The 21,608-nt window shown below is 33.8% G+C and overlaps 1 protein-coding gene across 1 annotated transcript in view; it reads right to left on the bottom strand.

Annotated features, from left to right (window-relative positions):
- LOC118195666 (fibroblast growth factor receptor-like 1) overlaps nt 1-21,608 on the bottom strand; it is a 141,866-nt gene that overhangs the window by 65,281 nt on the left and 54,977 nt on the right. The window contains exon 3 of the mRNA XM_035366991.2: nt 3,470-3,751. Coding sequence (XP_035222882.1) covers nt 3,470-3,751 — 282 coding nt within the window. The remainder of the gene's footprint in view (nt 1-3,469; nt 3,752-21,608) is intronic.

Raw genomic sequence — 21,608 nt, 5'->3', positions numbered from 1 at the left:
ACTATATTCCGCGCAAGTGCAGCTTTTTTTCTAACATGTTCGGATCGTATAAATACGATGTAATACTGTTGTTTCCATTCTGAAGCATCAGCGACATCTTAGCATACATTTTCGTTGTTGATCATTAGAAATGTAATGATGATTTGGGCATCATAAACGCAACCAACCTATGAGTATTTAAACTGAATACATAACCATGAAGTTTATTTATCTATAGTAAAACACAAAGGACTATTTCCCAGCTGGCACTTAACTAGCTGAAGATTAACAATTCTCTACTAAGAAGTTTTGAGTTAAGGATTTATAATCGTTAGCACGATTAATTGTAAAAGCACCCTCTCAAACTACGTGCACACTTAACGAATAGACTGCATTATTCTAGCTCATCATTACTGTAGATGGTTCAGAGGTAACAGTTCTCATTACGGGGTTGGACAAAGCGTCTCATTAAATTAAGGTATTGGGTAACTTAAAATGAACTATCCTTTCAGTTCTGGGATCTCAAATTCTGATTTGGATAATATATTAATCAGCTTTCCTAGCTGCATAATATACTGATGCGTAGTTTTAAAGCATTAGTAACTTTTAGTGGCAATGACTTATTTTCTGTCATTCTGGCTGAACCTGTCGGTAACAGAGAGACATGTGTTTAGACGTTTCATTCGAAACTATGCATGTCTTTGTTTGTTGGTATAATTACAGACAGTGTAGTCTGGATTTGTTTCGAGATTATACAGCAGGCATTTGAAATTAACAGATTTTACCCAAGAGGATATTAAACTGAAAAATTTGATTTCAGATATTTTAAAAGTTGATCACAAAGGAAATTACGGTTGACAAGTAACAGAAAAAAATTCATCATTTGAAAGGATTGGCTCTGAAATAATCAGGTGACACATTTGAAAGTGAATTAACAGTTGTTTCGTCAAAAATGAATTTGGAAATAATAAAATAAAAAGTCTCAATCACGTATCATGGAATTGCAAAGAAGAAAGCGGTAACATTCTGGCGTAATATGAGAAGCGATTAAAAGAAATCAAAATGTTGCTTGCTGTATATTCAAAATAAAATTGGAGATGGTAAAAAATTCATAACACATTTCTTCTATAAAAGAAGGCCGGGACTTCGTCAGGGAAACATTCACGGTCCCTATGGGGCTGTGTTAGCCACTTCATTCACCATAACGGAGTAGCCAGTAGCATATTCAGCCGGTTTAAACACTCGTCCCTCGCATTTCTGAAAATTGTTTAATTCGATTCTGTACGCTATTTGTAATTGGTGTAAAACAGATATGAATCCGTAATCAGCTTATTTATCATTACGTTAAGTATTAGTGTTTGTTAAACGATAAAATGCCTAAAATATGGCACATCATTTCACAGTACAATGATTTCCAGAATGTATTTCATTCTGACCTAATTTTAAAAAATTAAAATTGCATCAATTCTATTAAAATGTTTATTTTAAATCAGTATATATTGAGAGATATGTTTACTTTAGCTTTAGCACCCAAAATATGTTATTTTCGCTTTTTAGTTCTTCATTTATTATTTTATATTATTTTGACGACTATATATATATTCCTAATTTGAGCGCATTTTTAAATTTTCAAACATGTATTTTTGAAATTTTGTAAGTCGCTCAATAGCACTGTACTCTAAATCTCGTTATTTTTTTCAATTTTTAACTGCTTGTTTATAGAATACTATCAGGTGCTTGTTTTGTATTTGTAGATGAGTACATTCATATACAATTTTCAAGAAAAATTGAGATTTCAAGGTTGGAAGACTTCCTTATCAGCAATATTGATTAAAATGAAATATCGTGTCAGTTGAATTAATCTAACGTATTTGCTTTTCGATAAACAATACTTTGTTATGACAGATTATTTATAGAAAAATGAAAATTTTATACAGTACGTACACATTCATGACAAAAACGGTTCCATAATCCTGAGACAGCTGACTGTTTTTCACTGAAATTCGATAACACTTCCCTTCATTTGTTAGTGAATCAATGAGATATACACGCCAATGTAAAATTTAAATTAGGCAAAAAAGTAGCCTCAGTTTGGCATAGATTTTGAACTCAATCGATTTCGAGGGCCATTAGATAGAAGTTTCTTCTTCAGGAAGGGGGGAGGTGACTGCAAAATGGAAGAAAGACAAAGTGAGTGTATTTACATTGCAAGAAAGGCGAACACAAATGCAACGCCATCTGCCGAGGAAAATAGTAATGAAATTGATAAACTAATATATTTGAATTCTAAAACTGTTAGGAAGGATAGTCTTGGAATTAATATCATTACCTAAAGATTTTTTTTTTTTTTTTTGTGTGTGTGTGTGTGTGAATGAGAAAAGCTTGAAGGAAATCCAATTCACTAACTAAAGAAGTTTTATGGATAATTTTTGCAAATCTAAAATAAAAATCGGGATTAAGTCTCTAACTATGATTAGGTATCATAGTTAGATTATCAGATATCTGTTTACTTCTTCTGTTCCAACATAAAATTCGTGTTCCTTGAGGTGAAATTTTAACACTTTTAGCTGATTTATAAAAAAACTTCTCTGACAAGATATGCTGTAAATTACTCAAGAATTGAAATCGGAGATGATGTCTTTAAGAATCGAACAACGAATTTTAGTGATAGATAATAAAATGATAATAAATGATAAAAAAAATAAACTGAAAGTTGAAGTTCTGGAGATTCCAAGCGAATTGATTACTAATAGAAACAAACCAATAAAGTCTTTAAAAAATTTTCGTCTTCCCATCCAAAAAGACATTCCGCTGTTAGAAATATCTATAATAACCTTGTATTTCTCTTTCAACCTTCTATCAATAATAAAAATGGTTTTCTAAAAATGGATCTCCTAAAAATTATGGAACTGTCTTTGATCGCTCTCGAAATTGATCGAGGTTTATTCGAAATCTAATACTTACTAAAGCTGGTTTTTGTTGTCTAATTTTTAATATTAGTAAATGATTTAAAACTGAAGTTTAGTAGTGATAAAGAAAGAGTTTTCAAGAAATGTGAAACATATATAATGACTTACTACACCGTTTTCAAACATTATCATTTTTTAAATACAATTTGTCGGTAGTGAAATGTTTACAAGAAATATTTCTAATAAATGCGTTTTTGAAAGTAAACAATTCAGAATGGCGATGCTGCATCGCAACCCTGAAAACAGCTGGCTATATAATCCTCAAAAAACATATGTATCGACAATATATACCGATCTCAAGAGTTATTTTTTTAAGCTCTACTACATAAGGAACTTTTTCAGAAATATATACGGGAATCAAGCTGCTTGTCTATTGTTATGAGTAATAATCTAAAACTATGTATATTCAAAATCGAACTGTTAAAAATCGCGTTGATATGAAGGGCAATTCAATGCTTATAATTTTTCAAATTTATTTGTGCAAAACGTAACATACAAAAATAGCAGAATTTTCTACATACCTATTACCAAGAGTGTAGTATTGAATTCAACACTTCCAAATCCATTGACAGCACGGCATTTGTATACACCAGTATCGTCAAATATGGTTTCTTTAATCCTTAAAGCCCCATTCGTCAATATGCGCATCTTCTGCCCTGGATATGTATTTATTGATTCCTTATCTTTGTACCATTCAAAGATAAGATCTCTGCTGTTGCGCACAGGACATTCTAAAGTTGTACTCATGCCGGGCCTAACTATGTGCTGCTGAACAGCATGGTTAGTATTTAGCTGGGGTGGACCTGGAACGGAGATACCAAAATAAATATTTAGTTGAACAAGCATTTAATTTAATTATTTTTAAAATTCCGAAACTCATATTTTCATTGTCGCAGAAATTCATCTTCCTAAAATCATACAAAACAAATAAGAACAATGAACAACGTTAAGCAAATTACATAATTTTATTCCGTTAGATACCTGAAATTCTTTAGCAGCTGTCTATCAGTCTTAAGTACTTTTATATCCACAACTACTTTTCAGTGCCATTTGCGGTATTATTGTAAATACGGGTAATTCAGAGAAAAAGGCCATAGCCAGCGCTTCAGCTATATCTTTCGTATTACGTCCTCGAAGCAAAAGCGCGATAGTAACTTCCTTGATTCCCAGCATCATATTCCATATCAAACTATTAATTATATATCTAGTATAATACAGCTGTTCATCCCTGAGAAATGATTACTGTCCAGTTACTTTTAAAATATTGTTGGAAAGCGTGTGGGATATATTAATTTGGGTATGGTACGAAATTTGCATTATTTCAAAATACTCTAATAAATATAGAGGAAAACCGGAAAAATGAAAGGGTCCGATATTCGAATCTCACTCACTACGAAAAGCAAACGATGTCTATGGAACTGGAAACAATGTGCTACACTGACTACCAATAAGTATTTGGACACCTGTAAGAAGAAAAACTAACTTTATTCAAAATCAATAGTTGGTAGAGCCTCCACGAGAGGTAATTACAGCATGGACCCTCTGGGGCATACTTTCCACAAGTCTTTGTATGACAGCTAGTGGTATTTTCTTCCACTCGGCTTGGAGAAGACATAGAAGTTCCTTCGCTGATTTTGCACGGGTAGTGCACCCCTGAATTCCGCGATGCAATTCGTCCCAGAGGTTCTTGATAGGGTTCAGGTCTGGACTCTGGGCAGGCCAGTCCATTCGATGAACTCCATTGGCACCATACCAAGCCTTGGTTAACGTCGAAACATGACAACTGGCATTGTCGTCCTGAAAGTAACAGGGGTCCAACCCGTAAAACTGCCACAACGTAGGAAGCACATTGTCATCCAAAATAGTGCAGTAGGCATCGGAGTTGAGCTTACCATGAATGGGGACGAAGGGTCCCAGCCCATACCAGGAGAAACACACCCAGACCATAATTCCACCTCCGCCGAACAATGTAACTGTTGGCACAATGCATTCTGGCAGTGGACGTTCTCCAGGTATACGCCAGACCCAGACCTTGCCATCCGAACGGTAAAGGGTGAACCTTGATTCGTCACTCCAAAGAACCCGTTTCCACTGATCTACGGTCCAATTTCGATGTGCTTTGCACCACATTAAACGAGCAGCGCGGTTGGACTTTGTCATTAAAGGCTTATGGGCAGCAGCACGACCATGAAAACCAAGCAGATGTGCTTCCTTACGGATGGTGTTCATTAAAACAATACTCCCGGATGCCTGTTGAAACTCCTCGCGGATGAGGGCCATCGGTTGGGTGCGGTTCTTCCGAATTTCTCTGGACAGCACTCGTCGGTCTCTATCTCCCAGTTTCGTTGGTCTGCCGACTCGGGTCACATTCCGACAATCACCGCTCACCTTCTACTTCTTAATCACATAGGCCACTGTCCATTTTGGGTACTTCAGATCGCTAGATATGTCCCTAGGATCGGCCACATTTGTGATACCCGATAGTTATACCTTCCTTAGCTCCGAACTGCGAGGCATCTTGCATGCGACTAAAACCGATGCTGTTTCCTACACGATATATACCGGCGGAGTCCGTGACGTACCTTAGGACCGCAGATATCGTCATTTGCATAGGTGTCCAAATACTTATTGGTAGTCAGTGTATTTTGTTAAGTACTTTTCCCGAAGTATTTTGTGAGCATGTAGAATCTTTAAAAAAAAAAAAAAAAAAAAAGCTGGGAGACGGGAAAAATGAGCAATGCGATAGTCGCGACTCGAACCCTGGCTCTCTCGAATACACGTCGAGTATGCTTCCAATTACATCACGAAGGCACGCGAAAAGAAGGGAGAAAATACTTTATATACTACCCCCGTTGAAAGGGTTACTGAGGATTAGAGGACCCAAATGCCTAATCCTGGTGGTGACGAAATATTTATTTGTCAAATGCCAGTTACATTGGCCGTTAGGCCATTAAACTCCTTGCTTCCCAATAGCGCTGAAATCTACAAGAAAAATTTGTCAGTGCTTCACACTCGTCCAAATGTTCCGCCGTCATTGGCCGTCCACTGTTACATAAAACACACAACGGCGAATCAGCTAGTCTAATGCGAAATAAATGATTCTGTAGACAGTCATGTCACGTCAATAGTGCAAAAGATGCAACCGCAACTGTTCGCGGGTGGTCAGGAACAAAAGCAGGGTTTGATGAGAGAACACTCCAAGGCTTGCCCTCACAAGCCCGAGTGGCAAAATCTCTAAAAGTCTTTTGATATGTTAGCGATGTCAGAAGCTTAATAGAATGGAGGCTTGCACTCGTGTTTGGCTTTTGGAGAACCATAGCCTCCTTTTTCGCAAGCATATCAGCCATCTCATTCCCATAAATACCGCAGTGTGAAGGTACCCATTGAAAAGATATGGGGACGAAATATTGTCCGCCACCTTTTAATTAGAGCGCCACTTGTAGAGTCTTTTTTTTTTTTTTTTTAAAAAAAAAAAAAGCAGGAGACGTCAAAAATGGCCAATATTCTCATCAGGACTCCAACCCTGCACCTATTGAATAGAAGTCGAGTACGCTTCCAATTACAGCGGGAAGGCACGCGGAAAAAAGGGAGAAAATAGTACTTTCTCTAAGTATATTGGTCTTTTGTTTACGGGCCATACTAAAATACGGATGTCAAAAAATATCTGCACGAATTTTTCATTTACTTGTTTGATATCCAAACTAAAACTCTGCTCAAGGTTTGAGTGATAAAATACAATTTATACTTTTAAAACATTAACTAGCTTAATGCTTTAAAAGTATAAATTAGGCTAACGCGTTATTTTCTGTCTTTCGACAAAGTGTTTATAGTATTAAAAACACTAGCCAGGTAATTTTTGAAAAATCATCGTTTGACCACTGGTTTGGTGTGATTGCTGTTTGGGGAATCATTCTTGCATTAAGGCATCTCATTACTTACGTAGCTTTGCTCCTGCAAAAGTTTTACCTTAAAAATAAAATGATGGCTGTATCTATCGCTCGCTGATAATTTGATTTCTCCCTATGGAGTTGGGTATGGTTTTATGGACAATTAAGTATATAAATAAGTGGCTCTTTTTAAATATTGTTAGATGTTAGGTAATTTTCCGAAAACAATTATAACAATATTCTACAATAAAATTTTAGAAAATCTTTGCAGCTTTGAAAAAAGCACTGACAAAACCGCCATCAGTAACATTGAGAATATTTTATATGAAATTGAATATTACACTTAATTTAAAATAAATATACTACAGTAAATTTAATATTTCTTTGCATTTTTATTCATTTGAAATTTATTGTTAAGTGTTTTTATTGATTTTTGTTATTCTGTCTTATTTTATTGCAGTTCCTAGATCAATGTAATAACAAATGTGAAATACTAACTTATATTCTGCTATACCACATTTTGTTTGCCATAAACAGATATCTGCTCTTAAATCGAGTGTTATATGCCAACCATTGATACTGACACGAGTTCAGCCACTTGAATTTTTCATCGCAATCAAACTGTGAAAAAGATAAGGCAAATATCTCTATCAAGAAGCTTCCACTCATCTGAGTCACCCTCAAAATAAAAAAATAATAACGAATAATATTTTTAAATTCCGTTTTCATGATTAGAACTCGTAAGAGAGAGATTATCTTAAGTCTCTCACATTTGAATTCCATCACGAAATTTATATTACGCAATTTAATATATTTAAAATTAACTCAAAAGTATTTGTTATAACAATGAAATTTTGTAATTAGTTTGACATCATTCTGCGATTTCACTTATTATTTTTTACGTGTTTTGAGTATGTTTTGAGTACAAGCATATTAAAAGAGAGTGACAGTCACTAATAATAAAAATAGTCTTACTACCGTATCAGACCCGTAATGTTTACTTCATGATGGTGCTTTTCAGCAAGTCTTCCGCCAAAAGAAAAATTGAAAAGAATTACTTGAAGGAATAGGCTTACAGATCTAAGCTTCCATGGGATCGGAATTAAAATAACACGACGAATAAATTTGCAGGTCTAAGAAGAAGATTCTAAGTTTAAACCTTGAAACTAGTCCTGCAAATTTAGGAACATTACGCTGGTTCTTTTTGCCTTAATACCTACCTCCAATAATTCCATACCATGTTCGTAACTAAATAATAAGAAAATGCCATTCTTTTCTACTTAAAATACGACGTTAATATTTAACAAGAGTAAATGTAACATCTTTTGTATATAATAAAAATTTTATACATTTATCAATTTTTTGGGAGGACTTAAAAGCAGATTTTTTTTGGAAATCTAAAATCTCTACAGTTTAGGAGTACTAAATTAATTTTTTATAACTATTATACACAAATTTAGAAAAAAACTTATCCATCTATTATTTTTTTTTCTTCAAAAGTACATGCATAACATCAGCAAATGAAAAAAAAAGAATTAAATCTTGAAAATGAGAATGTAATGTTTAATAATAAATTTATGTATAATAGTTGTAAGGATTTTAAGTTTTACTAACGTTTATTTTATTTTAAAACTTTGCTATCCTCTCTTATTTTGCATTTCCGGCCAGTATAAGCGTGATTAGTTTTGTTTATGCAAATGAACTTGCAAACTGTTAAGTATTTAAGATATGACTTTTAACCAAAAAGAGAGAGTTAGTGGAGTCTTAAAAGAGAGAGTTAGTGGAGTCTTAAAAGAGAGAGTTAGTGGGAGACTTCTCGCTGCCTTACCACGCGCGTGCTTTTCAGTCAGTTCTTATCTGCCTTTAAGGCCAGAACTTACTTCTCTTTGACACTTGAAGACGTATTGTAGTTTCCTGTCTTCTGTTCACTACATACGTAGAGTTAAAGGGCCAATCTTCGCGTTACTAGTCTTTGTAAAGTATCTAAATTTAACTCTTATTTAGTTAAGTTATTTTTACTTCTTATTTTCTACGTTTTAGACCATAAGTATTGGTCTTTGTACCCCGAAGTGCGGGAATGGCTGTAAACTGTGAGAAATAAAAGGTAATATAACCCTTTTCATTCTTGTCGTATCTTCTACACATACGAACATAGTTTCAGGAAGCTCTCTGTTCCCATTCAGGATTTGCAGATATTTCCAAAGGCTGTTACAAGTAATAGAAGTCCTGACATAGTTGTTTTTAATACATAAAGTGTTTAAATTTCCCTTCATTTTTTTTCTTTTCTAAGAGACTAATGACTTGAAATGTTGCATACCTCTAAAACAAGAAACTACCGGAGGTGTAGAACACTGAAATGCTTAATGAACACTTCGGCAGATCTGATACATACTGAACAACTTTTACGGAACTAAAGATGTAACTCACGCAACTAGTTGTCGGCAAAAATAATCGTACTAACTTTCAGATAGCTCCTTGTATGTTTCCAAATTATGCAATGTATACAAACAGAAGAGGAAAAAATGGACTTGAATGTTTACGTAAAAAAGGAAAAAAAATGGTTTACTCCTCAATTTTGATACAATATGTTATGATGTCCGGAAAATTTTATTATTTAAAATAATTTAAAATTTTTTATCTATTCGAAATTTAACATTAAATTAGCTATACCATCAGCTTGAAAACAGTCTTACTAGATTTCGTAAACTGAATTATTTTAAAAGAAGCCTATGTCTTAACATGCTTAAAGGGATGCATATTTTACTCAAAAGGAAAATAAAAAATATAAAAACTACCGTATTTACCGGCGTATAAGACGCATTCCCTTTTTTATGCACATTTTTGAAAGATAAAACTTTTATTACTGATCATTATAATGAATTTACAGTATTTTAAACATAAAGTAATACAAATACAACGTAATACTTTCTGCAAATACCCAATCTACCTAAACACTTTTTAATCTACTTCGTCAAAACCCAAACACTCATCTCCAGAGCTAAATGAATAGTCTCTTAAAACCTCTCCTAAATCAGCATCTGAGTCCTCATACAACAAACTGTCCTCTGTACCATCCAGTGCACTAATGATGCCACATTTCTTAAATGATTTAACCACTGTCTCCGTTTTCACAGCATCCCATGAAACTTTGACCCATTCACAAACGATGTATCATACGCAATAAGTATCGGTGTATAAGACGCACATCGTTTTTTAGAATTTTCCAAAGAAAAAAAGTGCGTCTTATACGCCGGCAAATACGGTAGGTGCTTTTTTTTAAATTATACTAAATCCTGATAAATGTGAAGAAAACCAAATAAGACACAACTAATAAAATGCAAACTTAAATCAACAGTATTTAGATAAAAACCCTTACACCAATAAATGTAAATTAAAATACAGTACAGCTATATTTTATTAAGAATTACTTTTTAAGCATTAATAGTTGCATGTATTTATACAAATACAGTCTTCTTCACGCCAAACATTTTATTCTTGAACACTGAGAGGTTTCTACAGTTTTATTTTAATTGCTAATCAATCAATATTGAATTTGATTCCTGTTGTTTAACCTTCCCTAGAAGCAGAGGTAAAGATTACGTCAGGTTTCTCCTCTGTGTGTGGTCCAATGATGCACGCGGAAATTACAACTGGAGGATGGCATCTAGTTGACCGAATTTTTCCATGTGCACTGACGGCTTGCTGTCGAAGAGTTAATAGGGAAAATAACAAGCTTGTACGATTAAAAAAAGGTTTTATTATTTAATTACGCATACGACGTGAACAGATGTATTCGTGTAACTTCCTAATAATGAAAATGAATTCTCTATAATTTAGTAAGTTTATGATTGCTAATATTTGTTCGTTTTAAAATATACATAATATTACTGCTTCTAATTTGCTGCTATTAAAGAGAATTCTTTACGAAGAATGTATACATCAAAGAGATGAGCTCAGGTAAACTGAATTGGCACTGAAAAGCCAACACGCACCCACACAAATTATAATAATAATAAATCTACAGTTTTAAAATTTATTTTTTAATTATTTTTAATTTCATAAAAAATTCTTATAAATTAATATTCCTCATAAAATAACGCACAGTTTCGTCAAACATAACTAGAATTTATGAAAGTAGAAGCACAAGTAATAATTACAGAAAGTATGTTATTAAAGCACGTAAATAATGTGCCCATGTCACAGAACTTATTTCTTTTGACCTAGATATGACGATCTCAAATGAGCGCGCCTCGTTTTTTTTTTTTTTTAATCATGATCTTTTATTAGTAGTTAGATAAGTATAAGAGTCTGTCACATGCGAATTAGTTTACATGTTTTTTCCATTTTCCAGCTAGTTTTATACAAAAACATATCTAATTTTTAATTTTGAAAAGAAAATTGTAACATTTTCTTGGCTTAGGTCAAAATATATACTTCATTATATAAGGTATTTCTCCCACTTCCCTAGCGAGCCTTCGTGGTGTAGTGGTACTGCACACTGAGCCGGTATTTCAGAGGTCCGTGGTTCGATTCCCCGCGAAGGCGGTTGCACATTTTTCATCTTTTCTGATTCCAATTAACCTAATGTCTCTACAATAATACCACGGACAATTAAAATCTACCATGGTCCGTGGTTCGATTCCGGGTGAGGGCGTTGCTCATTCTTCACTTCTACTGCTTCCAAAAAAAATACCTAATGTCTCTGCAGTGGCGCCCGAACTAAAAGGGTGGTGGATGATGAATCTCCCCACCCCGGATCTGGCGATTGGGTCCCCTAAAAACTCCATTCGCACTTTAAAGGGGAAGTATATAAAGTGTTTTTCCCGCCTTCTTAGCATGCCTTCGTGGTGTGGTGGTCTGCACGCTGGGCGCGAATTCCAAAGGTCCGTGGTTCGATTCCCGGTGAGGGCGTTGCTCATTTTTCACTTCTTCAGCTTCCAAAAAAAAATACCTAATGTCTTTACAAGTATTTTGTTTCGCAGAGTTTCCCTCTAAGTAATTTGGACATTAAATTCTTATTTTCATAATTTCAATGAAAAATATTCTTTCTGCTTTTAACTTTCATCTTCCGTTCGTTTCTAATTTGTTACGTATCTGCTTTGTGAATAATTTCCATTTTAAGTTATGCCTATTAAGTTTTGCTCGATTGAGAAAGATTAGTTTCCTGGTACACCTTTCAATTACCATTACAATATATTATTTAGCAGTTATGCGTATTAAAGAAAACTAGCTCCTTTAGCAATCAAGAACACTTAATCGCGTCTTGAACTTCCCAAAATGGGATTTTGATTGCGTGTGGTACTCCTAGTTAGAGCTGTAGTCAATCACAAAGAATAATTTTTTTCTGTCGCCTTAATTATTGTAGTCAAATACAGAGGCGTGTCTCTTAGGCTGTCTCAAGAAAAACCGTTCAGAATTTATACGTATAAATTAACATCCAATCTCTTATTTTTCAAGCAATACCAACAATGTCAGAGACACTGTCAATTCTACTTCGCTTCTTAGAGCTGAGTTATTTGGAATAAATTACGTCAAAACAGTAAAAAAGCGTTAGTGATGTCAGTGAATCAGATAATACCTTTATTGTTTTTGAAATAGTAATCGTTTCTGATGAAAATGTAATTACAACGTTATACTTACCTACGACATTTTCAATACAGAGAGATGATGTGGAAGGTCGCCAGTAATTTGGGTTTTGGGACACAATGCTACATAGCAGTTGGCTGGAGGTTAATTGCAGATAAATGGTTACAGCTGAAATCAACGAATAACTTATGTCTTACAGCATTGCAGAAAACTGAAGCTTGATTATAGACGATTGCAAGGTCAAAATTATAAAAAGTAAGACATGAATGATCACTTATTTAGAAAATGCCACTTGAGATTCGACCACCGAGAAAGCAAAGCAGACTCCTTTTATAGTTTCAACGATTAAATACGCTGCCAACTTAAAGTTAACCTTTAAAATGCCTTTCTAAATTGAATAGGAATTATTTCAGTAATTTTAAATGAAACAACGGATAAAAACCAATCGTTTAAATTGCGGAGCTAGAGAAAGGAAAGATCATAAAGTTAAAAATCATATATGATTTATTAGAGAAATTTAGATATCTTTTATAATCTTATAATTATAAAAGTTTACTTTCAGCTAAAACGCGATAAAAATGTAATAAAATAAACATCATTTCCTTTAAATGATTTTTCATTTTCCGTGACAAAAATGTAATAAAATAAACATCTTTTCCTTTAAACAAGTGCCAAGTTTATTAACTTGGCACTTGTTTAAAGGAAAAGATGCACTACCATCTAAGTTTCAGGAATAAGGATAAGGCTTTTCTTATTTATAAGTACTCTGCTTAGCTGAGAATTATTTGCTTATTATACTCATTATCTGTTCTGTTCATTACCACATAATTTTAATGTAAGATTAGTCGTAAATAGTTTTAGAAGTATTTCTTAAGCACTTCGCTAAAACTTAAAACACTGAAATATCTGTAGAATATGATCAGCTATGTCGGCATCAGAAAACTACATTTTTGACGTATTTTTGTTGTAGTCTTTGATAGTGTTTTTACATAATTTCGAGGTTACTGTACGTATTATTGGCACTCATCTCCAACTAACAAACTAATGGAATCCAAATATTCTGGAATTTGAACATTTATATGCAAAGACATCTAAGCTTTGGCAAATCATTATACAAATATCGCAGAAAATTTTTAAAATGTAGATACTTTATCATAATTTACATACATATACAGGTATAAAAAGAACTCCATTGACAATTTTGTTTCCTTCCTAAAATAATCATCGTTGCATGGATTTTATTTTTGCCTTTCTGAGCACAATGCTGGAAAACAAGACATCAAATATTTGCTTGCTAGTGGATACACTGTGTAAGTCACATAAAAATCAGTTAGAAATATCAGACTATCTAATAGTTTTGATTTTATTCCTCCATTTTCATACATGAAAGAAGAAACAAAACAGCTGTTATGCTAAGTAATTACAATATAAGAAATAAAATGAAATTCTAGTTACATTTTACTTGAACGTTTAAATTAGATACTTAAAATTTAAAACTTCCTAGGAATTTACATTTCATAGCTCGGTTGTATCAAGCATTGCAAGAATTTCTGCGCAATTACTGAACTAATTCCCCATTACAACTCTTTGTCAGAAAAACCCTTTATTTGGATTATGGCAAAGCACTCGACGACTATCGGCTTATGAATAGTGACGTTCCCAGGAAGGACCTTTCAAGTAAAGTAGTTCGATATTCCCATTACATATGGGGAAATTACCAAAACTCACATGGATACAAGCACGTTCACCGGATTTCGAGAACAAATAGAACTACCCATATTCCATCACTCAGCCGCTGGTAGGACAGTAAAATCATGATAATAATGGTAATAATATAATTTTTCGTTATATAAATAAATATATGCGAAGGAAGAATTTCTTCTGCGAAAATTAAGCTTGAATATGCATGGACAAAACGTTTTGAAGTTATTGTTATTCGAAAGCATCACTCGTAAAGCAGTAGAAATACACTCTTTTGCAAAAAAATCGAAGCACCCAAAAGGACTTTTGCAATCGTGACGAAATTTGATATGCAAAAACATCTTGATCGAATATGCAAATGATCAACGTTCAAGGCAAATGAAAAGGAATTGCGATCATAGCGCGCATTTCTAGTGAGCGATTCGCAAAGTATAAAACCAGTAACAGAGGCGAAAAATTTATCTTTTTTTGTTGCTGCCATTGTAATTCCGTAAAGAAAGAACTAAAGATGCCATTACGACGATATCGGAAACCTGACAGACAGCTAAACGACTTCGAACGTGATTGCATTGTAGGGTTGCGTGAAACTAGGTTGTCATAGCGAGCAATAGGCCGCCACCTGCAGCATACAGGCACTGCTGCGCAAAGAAAGATGTTGGCAGCAATGGTTGCTACAAGGAAGCTGCTGCTGAAATGAAGGTTCTGGGCCAAGGATCAGAAATGCGAGGCAAGATAGGATGATTGTTCGCCAGGCCCGAACCACCCCAACGGTATCATTGTCGACTATTCAACGCACTACAGCTATGTCTATACCTCCCGTGGGTACCGTCCAGCATCTCACGGCGCTTGTCTGAGGCGGGGTTACGCTCACAGAGGCCTTTAAGACGTTTGCCTTTGACCCCACAGAGCGGCGGAGTCGTCTAGAGTGGTGTCGCAGCCGATGATCAAGGCTGCCATCAGACTGGCATCGTATAGTGTTCAGCGATGAATCCCGCTTCACTCTTGAAGCAGATGATTACGGTGTTCGTGTCTGGAGAGGACGGGGCCAGCGGTCGCAATCAGCCTTTGTTTTACAAAGGCATACAGCCATAACTCCTGGTGTGATGGTATGGGGCGCTATTTCTTACGACAGCAGGTCATCTTTATCAGGTCATCCTCCGTACATCTTTAACAGCTCAACGATATGTTGATACCATCCTGGTAGTGTGGTGTGGTGTGGTGTATTTAATTATGGCAAAGCACACTAGGGCTATCTGCCTAAGAGGAGGGATGCCTTTCGTGGAGGACTTTCTAAGGGAAACTGGCTCGTATACACGTTACACACGGGGAAAACCACGAAAACACCCATGCAGCCAGCCCGTTCGCGGGATTCGAACCTCGGACCGAACTACCAGTGTTCAGCGACTTTACCGCTCGGCCGCCGGTGGGCCTGATACCATCCTGCAGCCGGTTGCATTACCCTTCATGACACGTCATCCTGGAGCCACTTCTCAGCGAGATAATTCCAGGCCGCATACCGCTCTGGACTGTCTCCGTGCGGTTGATACTCTTCCTTGGCCAGCAAGGTCACCAGGCCTTTCACCAGTTGAGCATGTCTGAGGCATGGTAGGCCTCCAGATTCGGGCACCACAAAATATCGCAAATTTGGAACGACAACTGATGAATGCCTGGCAGAATGTGTTGCAGGATTACATTAGGAACCTATACCACTCCTTGCCTCGACGAATTCAAGCATGCATTGCCGCCAAGGGCGGTTCGACCAACTACTAATTTGAACACTCAATGGGTGATTGTGAACCGTGAACAGGTACTATGAGCTTGATTTTTTAATCATTTTATTATCTGTGTATGAGCTATACACATATTCAATTTCACCAAAAACAACCACTTGCTTCATGGTGCTTCAATTTTTTTTTTTTTTTTTTTTTTTTGTGAAAGAGTGTATTTTTACGCAATACACTTGCAAACATTTGAATAAATGACTTTTCTACTTGTTAGAGAATCTATAACACTTAAAACCGAATTACATTCGGTATTCCTTTGGAATTCTTTGATTATTTCTACTGTACTAAAATATGATGATTATGTTGCTTTTAAAGCTTTAAATCCAAGCATTCAGTAATATATAGTTTGAATTAAAATTATTCACATTACGGTAAAGCTCTTTAGGGTTATCTGCTTAAAGGGGTAAATGGTATAGTGGAGAACTTTCTAAAGGAAGTCTGGTTCGTATTCACTATACATACGGGGTCTCGTGCACCCGGGCCTTTCATCGGCATCTGACCCAGGTCGAACTATGAATATTCGGCAATTTTACTACTCGATAGTTAGTGAGCTCACTTGAAATTAGTATGCGTTGTAGATATTTGTTATTTTTTAATGTAGGAAGGTGCTCGGCCACTGACATGCCTTTAAAAAGCATTACTAATGGCAATTTTTTTAAAAAAACTGAAATAAAAATTTAATGAGCAACTAATTTCCAGAAATGAAAAATATTTTTAAATAATCAGCTTTCTATTTAAATCACAATAAAATCATGTAAGAATCTCTTGCGATACTGCAACGCTTAACTTTTAATCTCAATATTATGTCCGCTTTTACAACTGAAATTTTGTCATCTGCAGAAAAGACAAGTTCTGCGAATAAACTGAAAGCAGAGTGCTTTTAATCCCATACAGCCTTTTAAAAGAAAACATGTCTGACTGGTTGAGAAGTCCTTCGCGTTGTTCTGCCCACACATACTATTATTAACTGCATTCCTAGAAACATTTCAGACAAATCCATCCAAGATATTTCAGCAAAATGTTATTGTCTGAATATCCGGTGATGGGTTGTTGGTAAATAAACAGATTTTCCCTGTAAGATATATTATTACAGTCATATAAACGCACACGAACTGCCAATTTTACCGAAATGAAATGACAGTGTTTTTCGGAATATATCAAACATGGTTTGAAAAAATAAATTGTGATTGATGCTGCTGCTTTGCTGTGTTAAATGAAAACATCCTCCCCCTTTTTAAGAATACAACGCTGCTTAAAAACTAATCGAAGAATAATTCTATTCTTCATATCTTTTAGGCTTATTCGTTTCTTGCGTGCACTTTAACAAGTGGCTAAAAGAAAAATTATTATATTTTAGCCTCTAAAGTACTAATATATGCTTTTGCTAGCTTTCACATTAGACATTTGACAAATACTGAAATGCAAATACGCAAACTACATAAGATTAACTGCACGTCATTTCTAGATCTCTTATCAAAGGGCTATAATCACTTGTTTAATTTTATTCCTAGGCATTTTCCCAGAGATTCGATTTTAGCTTTCAAAGTAAATAAAGGGTCATTCTGTTTCTCAGAAATGTATAATAATTGGGAAACTGAAGGTAGTGCTTTATTTCAGGTACCTCAAAACTAATCTTGCATTAAGGGCTCACAACTTATTGTAAAATGAATTATATTACCGTGCATTAGCAGCAAGGTTTGAAATTCTTGTTTTATTTTAACTTACTGTATCATCGGAATTTAAGCTACGTAATAAATAACTTAGCATAATTACAGGAGCAAATACTACAAAAAACGTATTTTTTATTTGAATAACAGAATACTAACTGTAAATAATGTTACTCATAACGGAATAAAACAGTTTCAATGCACTGCTATTAAAAATTCCACATAAATATTAAATTAGCGAAATTTATAATTTATTTTTGTCACACAAACTTATAACTATTACATTAATACAGACGCTTTTAGAATTTCTCAGCGAACACCTTGTTGTGGACTTCAAATTTGTAGATATCTCTTTAACAACTACACCAGACGAGTAGAAAAAAATTGACACTTTTAATTGAAATAAATAATATTGCACATAAACACGTAGCTATGAATAGCTAAAGGAGAAAAACAAAAATATCACAACTTCTCCTTAAAATGCGATGAATATCGCACATTATTAAAATCACTCATACAGTAAAATTTAATTCACTTTGCACGAATCTGAATTAAACTATACAGTTATCTGAAATTAATTTTGCAAATGTAGGCGTTTTTACAGAGTTGATCAATACCTCTGGAAGCTTCGAGAAAAATTTAAACAAAACTTCTAAAATGCTTTCCTAAACCTTCCACAATGTCATCAAGCTGGCAAAACATTGCCAAACTAAATAGACAAAAAACTGTGCATGTGTCTATGGTTTTAATTGGGGTACCTAAATAATTCAACTTTCCATTAAACAAAACTATTAAACTTTAATTGAACACAATTACTACCTAATATACACTAAATACATAAATAATACTCTAAAAACACATAAAATATAAATTACAAAAAAACAAACACAAATATTTATAAAAATTTACAACAATATTTGAATTTTTATGCATAATACCGATTATTAATATTTCCAAGTTAATAACTAATATAAACTGTGTAGAGTTACTCTCTGAAGTAAATTAAAGTTACTCAACCCTACTAAAACAGCGAATTATCTCTCGTCTATTACAAGTAACAACTGAGTTCTAAGAAAGCTTAAACAAACTTTGTATTAAAAGTGTTTTAAACTGAAGAAAGTACAGGATTTGTAATTACAGTTTAATTCTCCGCAGTTTGCTAGATATCAGTGACAGAAAAGGTAACGTTATAGTTTAAATTAAATCGATACGCAAGTTTCTAAAATATTCATTTTACGCCGGAAAATGATTAATTTAGAAAAACTAATTTCGCATGCGTTTAGCAGAAATTATAAATTAGTTCAACACATGTAAATTTGGCAATTGTTTCTCAGGGCTAATTTTAATATTACGGAAACTTTTTAGCCCCCGTCTCTTTGCTAAGGGCTCATATGAAGATTTCCGTTCCATGTATTTTTTCTAAACGATGTCACAATACAAAATTGCCATAATTTGAAAGCCTACTTTATTTCAATCCTTTTTTAAAATTGGAGCCATGAGTCTACAACCAACTGTTCAAGAGATATTTAATTGCAAAATCTTTAAAAAATTCTGTACTGCATCACACAAAATAAATATTTAAAGTAATAGAATTAAAATAAAGTTCTTGTTTTAAAGAATGCTATAAAATGATTTTGTATTTCATCATAATGAGAACTATTGAAATTCATGAGTTCTTGCAATGCTTTGCAATAATGATAGAGCAAGGTATATACTGAACATTAAACTGATTTATTTGGTAACGGGCTTTGAACCGAGAGCAACAACTTAGTACATTTATTACATGATTTAGCTGTGGATACGCCTAAGCTGCTTTCCTATGAAACTCTGAAATTGCATTTCTCAGTTGTCATTTACTATGCACTAAACCTGCCAATCTCATTCAGTCACGAACGCTAGATTTCAAGTATTATTCAACCGATGCAATTTGTAGCTTCTCATCCTAGCATATGCCGCACAAATAATTAGTGATAATAATAACGCAATAATGATTGTAGCTGAAAATCTCGTTTGCATTCGGCGGTTTCAGGCTGAAAACATCAAATCTTTTATTTTCTAGCACGAAGGGATATTCATTTTCAATTTTGTTTGGCGTGAATATGATTTTTTTTTATGTTAAGTCCAAATAGAAGAGACTTATTGTTAGATTTCGAGATTTGAGATTTCAGTTTTCCAGAATGTATGAAGATTTTTATTTTGATGTGGATTCTTCTATTAGATGATGTGTGTTTTTGAGTACAAGAATAATCGAAAGAGGAGCTTCAAAATTTTTTAATTTCATTCCAATAATTTAAGACATAATAATACAAGATAACTGAATAATTTAATTTTAGTTAAAATTTATTAGGTTAAATATATTCTCAAATAAAACAAAAAAAATATTGCATAAAATCAAAAACAAAAGAACAGTAATTCTAAACTATGGCGCGAGAAGATATACGTATTAGTGCATAAGGTCGGACGCTTTCTTTTCTTACGATATAGCGGGCGAACATTTTTACATTTCAGGTTTGATAAAAATACCTTAGAGCCAGGCGTAAAAGTAAACCAAATTTTTTGAAAATTTGATAACACTTAATATTTATAACCAGAGCCTAGATATTTCTTCATCTGATGCAAAAGAGTACATGCACGTCATTATATACAATGGTAATCATCAATTAAACAAAAATCACGATTACGCAAAACGTTACATTTAGAATTTTACGAAACTGACCCACAGTATACAACTCATAGTAAGGTATAAAATAACATGAAAAGAAATTACCAGACAATTATGGGGTTATAGAAGTTAGCATATGCATAAATGAACAAATCCGATGTGTCAGTTTAGTATAGGAAAATTACCTTCAATATGGAGTATGATCTTCCCTAGTAGCAATACAACACATACAGCGATGTGCGATGCTGTCTATTATTCGGTCTATCACTTCCGTAATAATTGAGAGCCATTGCTCTTGCAAACCAGTTGCAAGCATGGCAAGGGTCTGAAGAAGAGGATTCAGAGCAGCTTATACATCTTCCTAAAGCTTCCCAAACATGCTCGATAGGATTTAGGCCGGGTGATCGAGCTGGCCATTCCATGCGCTGCATTGTTTGCTGCTGATTAAATTTTCAGAGTAATTGGCAATTTTATGACCAAGAATGATATTCCTTAGAATAAGTGCATTGCCGTATGCAGTGACAATATTTTATATAAGCAGTGAACATGAAACGCTTTTGTTATATTCCGAAGTAAGGTGGTTACTTAGAGGCAAAGTTTTAAATCGTCTTTTTGAACTTCGATAAAAAATTCAAATTTTCCTCTGTGATTCAAAACTTTAATTGAAAAAATGTTTATTTTATGATTTACGGTTTGAGCCTTTAGCATATTTAGCTGATATTTTTGGAAAGTAAAATGAATTAAATTTAGGATTACAAGGAGAAAGTGTTAAAATTTTTAACATCAGAGAGAAAATAAATGTAATGATAAAGAAAACTCAAGCTAATAATCAAAGAATTGGAAAATAATATGTTAAGCTTTTTACCACTTTCAGAAAGTTTTTCTAACCGAAAATTATTTTAAAATAAAAGAAGAGTTAGTATCCTACTTTAAAAGTCATTGTTTTTTCTTTGATAAGTAATTTCAACATGTATTTTCGCGAAGATTATGAGAAAGAAAATTAGATTAGAAGCCCATTTTGTTCAAATGTACCTGAAATTTTATCTCGTGAAGAAAAAGGACAATTGATAGAAATTTCCTCTGATCGAATTCTAACTGAAGATATCAAAAATAACACACATGTTAACTTTTAGCTGAACCGAAAAAAATAATTTAAAGGCATTTCAAACAAAGCTATTAAATTTTTATTGACTTTTGCCCAACCTATTTGTGTGAACAAGGATTTTTATCCATGTTACATTTGAAAAATCAATACATAACAAAATTGAAAGTGGATCCTAATTTACGGTTAAAACTAAGTGAAATAAGACCAGACATAAATAAACTGATCTTTCTTAAACAGGCCGAAATTTCACACTAAATTTTAAAATTAA

The sequence above is a fragment of the Stegodyphus dumicola genome, chromosome X1 (genome assembly GCF_044657685.1).
Source record: "Stegodyphus dumicola isolate Sdum_Otavi_A_Nest chromosome X1, ASM4465768v1".
In the NCBI taxonomy this organism is placed as follows: Eukaryota; Metazoa; Arthropoda; class Arachnida; order Araneae; family Eresidae; genus Stegodyphus; species Stegodyphus dumicola.
The sequence above is the reverse complement of the archived record's forward strand: the minus strand, read 5'-3'. Positions and strand labels throughout refer to the sequence as shown.